Source organism: Chondrus crispus, genomic scaffold (genome assembly GCF_000350225.1).
Source record: "Chondrus crispus Stackhouse genomic scaffold, scaffold_194, whole genome shotgun sequence".
In the NCBI taxonomy this organism is placed as follows: Eukaryota; Rhodophyta; class Florideophyceae; order Gigartinales; family Gigartinaceae; genus Chondrus; species Chondrus crispus.
Genome location: NW_005179061.1, coordinates 50,355 through 59,752, shown reverse-complemented (window position 1 = coordinate 59,752; position 9,398 = coordinate 50,355). Strand labels below are relative to the sequence as shown.

The following is a 9,398-nucleotide window of genomic DNA, read 5'->3' as shown; positions in this document are numbered from 1 at the left end:
GGGCCCTTGGGATTGAATATGAGCTCAACACGGGCGCCCGTACTGGCCATGATGGGAAGGAGCAAACCCAGAATGGCGAAGAAAGAGAGCAAGAAACCACGAATATCAGTACTTCGCAGGAGTCCGGAAATACCGATGACAAGGAAAACGTGCACTCTGTGGCTGAAATTGTAGATGAACTATGGGTGAGCGATGAAGTGATTGAGAACCGTGTGTTCCATGGGAATGCTCGGTGCTACATAGTGTTTGACAAGATTGAGTTCAGAATAGATCCAAAGAGAAGAAACGTGTTTCGTCAACGCATCGTGATTCTGTTACAAGCGCTCTCGATACCATTTCGGTATGTGTATGGAATAGTGCAGAAATGGCTTGGGAATGGGTCTATACCCTGCTTTGTACAGGTACCGCACAAGCCAGAGGATGTGTGGCTGCGATGGTGCGTGGCGTTTGCGGCGCAGGGGTTGAACAAGTGGATAACGGAGTTCACCGTTGCGCCGGAAGTCGATGATGAGGATGGGGCGATAAATAACTTGGAGCGGTACGAAAGACGACGAGAACACCTGGCTGGGCGCGTGCTGGCGACGGCCGGAATACAACTGTGGCTGGGGAGTTATTTGCCGCTGGATGAAGGCAAGTCGCTTTTGTCAAAAGAGGACTTGTTGCGACGAGCGATGACGACTGGACGTGGAATGCCGTTCGATGCAGTGCAGAGGAATGCGGTCTTGCGGCCTGGAAAGGGGTACAAGGCCTACGAGAGAAAACTAAATCGATTCATTGATGGAATTCCGGTGGAGTTTGAAGAACAAGTGGAAGAGTTGGACATCGAGAGAGTGGAGTGGCTTGCGATTTTGCTGTACATAGGAGAAGAACGGATTCGCAACGGAAGTGCGAGCAGAGATTCTCGTAGATCTGAGGAGTATGAGAAACTGGAGCATGACGATTTAGCGATAGAAAATATGCGAGCACAGCTGGGTATGGGCAACAGAACTTCAGGAGTGGATGCAGCGGAAAGAAGGAGTGCTAGCATATGCGGATTTCCGATGCCAGAACGATACTTTCATGAAGTATCCAAGGAGAATAGACTGGTGACCAAGGTCGGGGAGCTTGTCGACTGCTGGTTAGCGCTTATGGCGGGAGTGCAAATGCAATTCCTGGTGAGTAAGGACGAAGGATGGCTAAGACGTTGTCTGGGTCAAGTCGAACATGACCAAGAGACTGTGGTGAGCGGAGAAGGCGTGGAGATGGGAGGGATGGAAAAGAGGGGGAGCGGCCTCTTCATGAGACATGTTCGAATTGAAGAAGCGATGCAAGCATTCCAGTTTGGAGTCGTGGGTCAAGAGTTTGAGCAGTTGGAGCAGACATTGACGTTTATGGGATATTCGCTGGAGAGCGTGCGTACGAGACTGGGAAGGTGGGTGAAAGCGAACACGGACTCGCAGAGTGGGGCGTGGAGGCCTTTGATGTTTCAAGCGGGGGAGTTGATATCGGGGTGGACGGAGGTTGGGCGTGTATCGAATGATGTGTCACGTACCCTGCGGCAGAGAGAAGGGAATGCAGTACTGAGGGATCGGGCGGTGCAGTGTCGTGTAGTGTGGGAGTTGCAATGTGCTTTGAGGGAAAGGGTATCGGGAATGGAAGGGAGCCCGAGCAGTATGGTAGCGGTGGCGCTTTGCATGGTCAGTTTTCCGTCGCTGGTTGTGATGAAGACAGAAGAAACGAGCGAGGAAATCGGTGACACGGATGTCCGGGCAAGCGAGGCAGGGGGGGTGGCAATCTCGGAAAATCGAGATAGTGTGTCAGTGTCATTCGTGAAGGAGCAAAGAGGTAGGGATGCGGAAGAAGAGAGGAAGAAACGGAGCGAAGAAATGTTTGGGATAGTGCCGATTTGTGGGCCTCAGAGAATGAGGCTTCAGGTACAAGTGAGCGACGATGACGATTGGAGCAATAGAGGTGGAGCGGGCGATAGAGGATGCAAAGTGAGAGTACGGTTGTGCCGGGGGGCGACATCGCGAGATGAGCGGTTTGAGTGGGGATGGTGGCGGGAGGCGGCGTTGGGACGTATGGAGGGATTGAGGCGATGGCAGAAGAATCATGGTATGTGTTCGCCAGACTTGCATGCCGGGCACCGGAATATGACGTCAGGCATCGTGAGTGTAAAGCCAAGAGCACACAAAACGGGTACAGAGGTTGAGATGTGGTCGGGATGGGAACCGTTTCGAAGCCAGCAATGCAGATTTGAGCTAGAAGGGGACAAAGTTCTTGCGAAATTTGAAGTGAGCATGCGACACGGTGATCTCGTCGTTAGAAAGAAGAACATTACGACATCCCACACCCAAGCAGTCGGGGAGAGAAGCTTCACGGTGTACGAAGACAATGACCGCGAGGCCTTACAAGACGGATGTTTGATAGTAAGAGAAGCACTGGTTGATAAGTCGCCAGGTTGCTTGAGCTCAGTCAGGGCTGGAGTATACGAAGATGAAGGGTTTGCGAAGAACCTGCCAGCAAAAGGCGAAAATGTTATTGGGGAAGAGTTGGGCCAGGTCCAAAGAGCCATTTTTCTGTTGAAGGTTGCTGCACTGGAGCATGGTGATATGAACGCGTTGCAGAGATGCGTGAAGCTCCTCACCGACTCGAGTGAGGAGATCACAGAACACATGATATTGACGAACAGGCGACGAGCTGGAGAATTGGTGCTAGCTTTTTTCCACAGTGTTTTTGTGAGCAGAAAGGGGAGTGGCGGGGTCAAGGGGGGTGGAAGAGAGTTTGAAGCGTTGTTTTCATTATTGCAGGAGCTTGTGGAGAAATCGGCTTTTGACAACTATGTCGTGGATGTGGTTCTGGGATTTCTGAAATGCGCAGTAGATCTGAGTATACCTGAGGATGTACGAAGCTGCCTCGTATGGATGCGAAGGTTGATAGCAAGATCACTGAGATTGGATAAGTTGGATTGTCTTTGTCGTAACTTTGAAGAAATACTTGGAGCGGAACGAGGGCAAGGAGTGGCTATCCGTCGGAAGCAGTTCTTCTTCATGGACAGTGAGGTGACCGAGTACGACGTGTGTACTGTTAACATTTTAGAAAAGACTCTTCTGGAACGCCGGATTGAGGAGCATGATGATGTCGGGGCGATGAACGATCTAGGACTGATGCTGCATAACGGCGCAGAAGGAGTAGAAGCCGATGCGGTACGTGCAATGGAGCTGTATGAGCTTGCAATATCGAAAGGCAATAAAAGCTCTGCGATGAACAGCCTAGGTCGTTTGTTGGAGACCGGAGGGAAGGGGGTCGAGAAGGATGCGGTACGAGCCAAGGAGTTGTTCGAGCGTGCAATCAATGAGCATGGTCATGTTTGGGCGATGAACAGTCTAGGACTGATGCTGCGTAACGGCGCAGAAGGAGTAGAAGCCGATGCGGTACGCGCAATGGAGCTTTATGAGCTTGCAATATCGAAAGGCGATGACGGCTCTGCGATGAACAACCTAGGTTGTTTGTTGGAGACCGGAGGGGAGGGGGTCGAGAAGGATGCGGTACGAGCCAAGGAGTTGTTCGAGCGTGCAATCAATGAGCATGGTCATGTCGGGGCGATGAACAATCTAGGACTGATGGTGGAGGAGGGCGCAGAAGGAGTAGAAGCCGATGCGGTACGCGCAATGGAGCTTTATGAGCTTGCAATATCGAAAGGCAATGACGGCTCTGCGATGTACAACCTAGGTTGTTTGTTGGAGACCGGAGGGGAGGGGGTCGAGAAGGATGCGGTACGAGCCAAGGAGTTGTTCGAGCGTGCAATCAATGAGCATGATGATGTCGAGGCGATGAACCGTCTAGGAATGATGGTGCATAAGGGCGCAGAAGGAGTAGAAGCCGATGCGGTACGCGCAATGGAGCTTTATGAGCTTGCAATATCGAAAGGCAGGAACGGCATCGCGATGTACAATCTCGGTATCTTGCTGAGAGACGGGGCGGAGGGTTTGGATTGCAATTTGGTGCGCGCGGCTGAGCTGTTTGAGATGGCCATTGAAGAGAGCAACGATACAGACGCAATGGTGGAACTCGGAAATCTGTTACGCGATGGAGCGGAAGGAGTCGAGCGGGATACAGATCGTGCATGCAGATTGTACGAGAGGGCCATCAAAGAGGACAACCATTCCAAGGCTGTAGAGAATCTTGCTGCGCTGCGCGATGCTGAGATGAATGAGGTCACAGAAGACGGAGATTGAACGATTTCAGAAGTCAGCAAGAGCACTCTCCCGAACGGAGATGGCGGGTGCCGTCGGGGAGAGCAGAAGGGAAAACCCGAGGCTCACGGCGAGTAGAGTTCCCTTCGTTAAGATGGGATAAAGACGTGGTTCCTACCGTCCGGCAGCGACAGCGACGGATAGATCGCCTATGCTGAGTTCAACTCTTTTATCAGGACAATGAACTCGGAGGCAGCGGCCGGCGCTAGTGTCTAGACGAGCGTCAATTTCACCTCATATGAGGCCGGTTTTTTTCAAAAAAATATAAATTAAATCGAAACTTTAAAAAGTCAGTTTGGACACCATTTCTTTAACGTATACGCCCTCGGCAATAACATCTTGCAAAACATTGGAATGGCGGTTGTCAATGCACAGAGAGACTAATGAGAATCTAATGAACTAATGAACTAAGAATCTAATGAAGTTTCAATGATCAGTTGACTTTTTAAACAGGCGTTTTGGTTTCGAAGATACATAAAACGTTTTGAGGTTGGTCAAAAAGGCCCCCTTTTTGGGCATTTTAAAAATGGCTGGAAAAGACGTGCAGATCTCACCAAACTCCATCCTTCCGCAACGCAGAAGTCAACTGCGGTGGCGAGAGTATATTTTTCCATCTTGTTGAGTTAGCGCAAGTCGAGAAAAAATAAGTTGAAAAGTGACCTCATATGAGGTCATTTGTCACCTAGACACTAGGGCGCCCGCCTCAGGCTGCACTCGGAACGGAGAACGGAATCAGGACTTGTCGAGGTGGCGCAACGGAGGAGTCCTTTTGCTCTCGCCCCGTCGCCGCTTTAGCTTTCAACACTCATTTGACCTGTTGTGGTTGGTCGCTGGAGCCATCCACGGGCATCCCCGACTACCCCGAACCGGTTAAGCAGCTTCGTTCGGTCGTGCCGTCTTTCGCCTTAGTAGTGTCCTGCGCTTCCACTTCCGCCCCCGCTCGGGTTACACGCACGCACTAGTATTATGTGTAATGCGCAAGAACTTGACAAGTAGGGTTGACGACTCAAGCTCTGAGAGCGAGGCGCAAGATGCGAAAACTTGACAACTTGAACGGATCGCTTCGTATCTATGTTTCATTTTCATTGTGCACGTAGTACAATGAGATATCCCTCTCCAGATTGTGCGAGACCCTGTATGCCGGCGATCGTGTCAGAGAGCGAAAGAGTGGGAGACCGCGCGCTCCGATTGCGATCCGAGCAGTCGGTCTTCTTCCTTTCTGGCCTTGCCAAGGATGTCGAAAAGACTGCCTTTTGCCCTTCTATGCGGCAATGGCTAGAGGAACTTCATCCCCACCAACTACGTCCTCTTCCAACGATCACCGCCAATATCCCCTCTTGTTACACCCGAACCAGTCATGTTTGTCAGCCCCAGCAATCAAGAAGTAATCAAACTTTACTTTCACAAGTGTTTTTACTCGCAGCTCTAAAAGATATGCATCTCAAACCCAGCATCTGTGTGCATTCGCTTTTGATTGTAAAACCAAGTATTCGATCGCCACTTGCTTGCATTCCACCACCACCGTTAGGGCGTAAAAGAGGCCCCATTTCCGAACCAACATTCTGTGAGCGTCCGTATAGTTTCCTCGTTTTCCTCGACTACATCTCAGAAGCCAGGTTTCCATAGTGTTTCCAACTCCCTCCCTGAACGTGGTGGGAGTCCAGTTGTGCTCTGCCCATGTTTTGCGTTTCCGTTCTAGAGGTAGTGGTCGACAGCATGTTCTCGCACCTGCTGACAGCTGCTGGGCGAGATACCGAGCTGGTTGGACACAAGAACTGGCGAAGATTCCAAACGCCGCGAGACTCGAGCGTAAAATCTACGTTTCAGCACGGTACAGTTGGTCTCTATATGGGGTACTCATTCTTTTTGAAGCGCCCTCAAGGAGCTGGCGGGTGCAATCGAAAGGGGAGGGAGATAAGCAAATCATACGAAAGGTTTTTTTACAAACGACTGGAAATGCGTGGACTGGAATACTTGTGGCTTGCAACAACGAGGGAATCGTGCGATTCTCTTTGGGCTTCATTTCCGCCTAGCGCAGTACTCGATAGCGCGACGTGTATGGGCGTTCGTGCGACACACGGCATTTACTGTTGGACAAGTGGCTCTAGTGTTTTTCGATCATTTGCCAAAGAGAACTTCGAAGCTGACCTTGGAGCATCATATTAACGGTTGAGATACTTTGCATAAGCTCTTGAATGTGAATGGCTCTTCCTCTGTACGTGCACAAGGGTGGGGTCGTGGAGTGTTACATAATTGCCATTTTGTGCAATGGGCGGCGCACGTCGGTTCGCGGATGTAGCAGTAGCAGTAACAAGAGCCTCGAGCGGTCGGGCAGCGGTTGCAGTGGAGTTGAAGGGGGACGCCCAATGTACGTGGTCCGCCCGAGTTTGTGTCAATGGCGGCGCTGTGGTGACGACGAGCCAAGCACGTTGCGCCGCGATGTGGAGGAGGATGTAGGTTGTAGTGCTGGGACCAGCAAACAACGGCGTGAAGCTCAAAGTTGGTCCAACCTGATCTACGGTAACAGGCGCCTGCTCTCATTTGCTCCCAGGAAGAGAGGAGAGCAGACGCCAATTAGATTAGGCTTCGGGAAAGTAAGGCCGCGACACAGGAGATAATGTGCACGTACTTTGGAAGGACGCGGTGTGGGCCCCGGCGGAGCTTCAGATTGGCGAAGCCGCCTTACTACAGGACGGATCGTGTGATAAGGCAGCTTTGCTTGGCTTGGCTGGGCATGGCTTAGCTTGGCTTGTGAGAAGGTCTTGCGCATCGGCACTGTGAAGCGGCAGCAGTTGGCCCAGCCACCGCAATTGTGCCGCTGCGTATGACATCGTCATCGACCCCAACTGTGCGGGTGGTTACGCCGTCAGAATTTGATTTACAGAACAAACGGCAATGCCCAGAAATGCCGTCGTCGACGAGGGATCCCGGATGCAGGGAGCCGACTGCTCGGAGGACCGCAGATTATCCGATGTCCGGCAGAGGGGGAAGGTCGGCAGGGGAGAGCGGGACGAAATGTGTGCGGATGGGGCCGGGTGAAGGTCGCCGAGGGCCGCAGGAGTAGCGGGGTCGTTGAGGTCTGCGAGCGGGCTGTTCGTAAGGGAGCGCGTTGCGCGAGAGTATTGGGCCTCGCGATGGAGGCGGCGGATGACACCGGCAGTGGCGGCCGCGTCGAGAGCCTGAGCGGTGAGCGGCAGGGGAGGCGTTAGGACATTAAAGTCGTCATAGACGTGGCGGGCGTGAGCGAGAATAACGGGCGATGGTGGCAGAGGCGTCAGCGGGGCGAGAGAGGGGTAGCGGCGAGTTGAGCGCTCCGGCGGAGGGCCGCCTGGGTGATCTCGAAGGAGGCGAACGAGAGGGCCGGGGGCGCCGTGGGAGCGATGGCGGTCGAGGTGCTGGCGGTGGGGGAGGAGCGGGCGAGCCGGTTTCTACGCGAATCGGGGCGCCGACGGTGCGCACTGGCGTGCGAGCGGCGGGGATGAGAGCAGGTCGGGCAGAGGTTGGGTCGGAGAGGAGAGCTCGAGCTTTGGCGAAGAGTAAGGATCGGTCGCGGTGAGCTCGCGGGTACGCGTGGGAGATCAAAATTCTCGGATGCGATCATCCTGCACGGGCCAAGCGCGGTAGACAACGACGGGGCCGCAATGGAGGCCCAGGAGCGAGGAGGGGCGCTGCGAGCCAGAGCGCAGGGGAGCTGCCGCGAGTGGGGGCGCAGGCGAGACGGGGTGGGTGCTGAAATGGGATGGGGAAGGGGCGTGCGCATCGGTGCAGATGGTGGGAGACGGCGCGTGGAGGGGCGTGAAGGGGCGTGGAGCAGCGTTTTGACGGGCGGGCAGGCGCGATCGGGCTCGGGGGGCTTGTTCGATGCTTGGGGCGGAATCGCAGGCGCTGGCGCTGGCGCCCCGGCGCTGGCGCAACCGCGGCGCCCCGCGAAGGCGACGGCAATAGAGGTGGAGTTGATATCGACTTTCCCATCCGAGAAAAATCTTGTAGTCTTTCATTTTTTGAACCACAAGTGGTTGCAGTACAGGGGGGGGTCGCGATATAGTGCCATATTTGTTAGTGCCAGCTCCGATATAGTGCTACCCTTCTGCGGGTGGCACGAATTTTGAGCCAAAAACGAAGGGTCTCCAGGGAGGCAGTTGGATGGACATGTGTTACTGCCCGAGAGCCGCTGCCGCCGCGGAAAGATATTATGCAGTTGCCAACTCGAATAGAGACTATGGCGGAAAAAGGCAGGGTCGATGATGCAATTGGACATCTGCAAAAGTGTAAGCTGGCATTTATGGCTGCGAAAAAGGAGGAAGTCAATGCAACGGCTCGGCAGCTACTACTAACAGAAATGCTTGATTAGACTTGAGTCTGTAGTGAAGATACAAAGCATGAGTGATGGCGTCTTGCGAGCGGTCTTTCTGAGCAGTGATGCAAGGAAGTGGCTGCAAAAAAGCCGTAAATCTCATTATCTAACAGTGCCTGGTTCGATATAGTGCTGTTTTCGGCCCACTGACACAGGGTAGCACTATATCGCGACCCCCCCCTGTACTGTACTAGATTCATATTTTTAGGAGTACTTACCATGAACCAATGAAATAGGAGGAAGCCAGCAGTGTACGTAAATCGCAATGGTGGGATTGATTGCTGTATGAATGTATTGTTGTACCCTTGGTAGCTGACATCAACAGCTCCTCGGAAACTGCGCTTGCGTCGCTCAAAGGGCGCTCAAAGCGCCCATGCCCTGTATTTTGACCAGTGATTTACGGAACACACTCGGCCAACACTTGCTCACCCCTTCCACTCCAGAGGAGTGATATTGACCTTACCCTTCGAAGGGTAACATTTTCAGCCAAAGAATGGACATCTGAAGTATCGTACTGTAATGTTTCCAACGAACAAGCATCCATTACAATACAGTGCACCCACAGTACAAAGTTAACTGCTTCGAAGTTCTCTGTTGCACCAATTTCAGAGCGCTGTTTGAAGATCCCATTGCATTGCCAAACATGTGTTACCCTTTATGCAGATAAGGGATAAAGATCCTTCACAGCGCTTTCAAGCATTTGGACGCTTTCAAGCATTTGGACGGAAGCGAAAAGGAGCCAGCGAAAAGAGCGCCACGTCGTAGCCTCCAAACATCCAGTAGATGCATGGATGGTAGTGTACTCTGTA

General features: G+C 52.9%; 2 protein-coding genes across 2 annotated transcripts; both read left to right on the top strand.

The window, feature by feature from the left end:
- Positions 1–1,460: 1,460 nt before the first annotated feature.
- On the top strand, positions 1,461–4,217 carry CHC_T00008859001 (Sel1-repeat containing protein). Its single transcript, XM_005714680.1, has one exon. It carries the CDS (start codon positions 1,461–1,463, stop codon positions 4,215–4,217), a length of 2,757 nt encoding a protein of 918 aa, XP_005714737.1.
- Positions 4,218–6,083: 1,866 nt separating this feature from the next.
- On the top strand, positions 6,084–6,401 carry CHC_T00003548001 (hypothetical protein). Its single transcript, XM_005714679.1, has one exon. It carries the CDS (start codon positions 6,084–6,086, stop codon positions 6,399–6,401), a length of 318 nt encoding a protein of 105 aa, XP_005714736.1.
- The last annotated feature ends 2,997 nt before the right edge of the window (positions 6,402–9,398 follow it).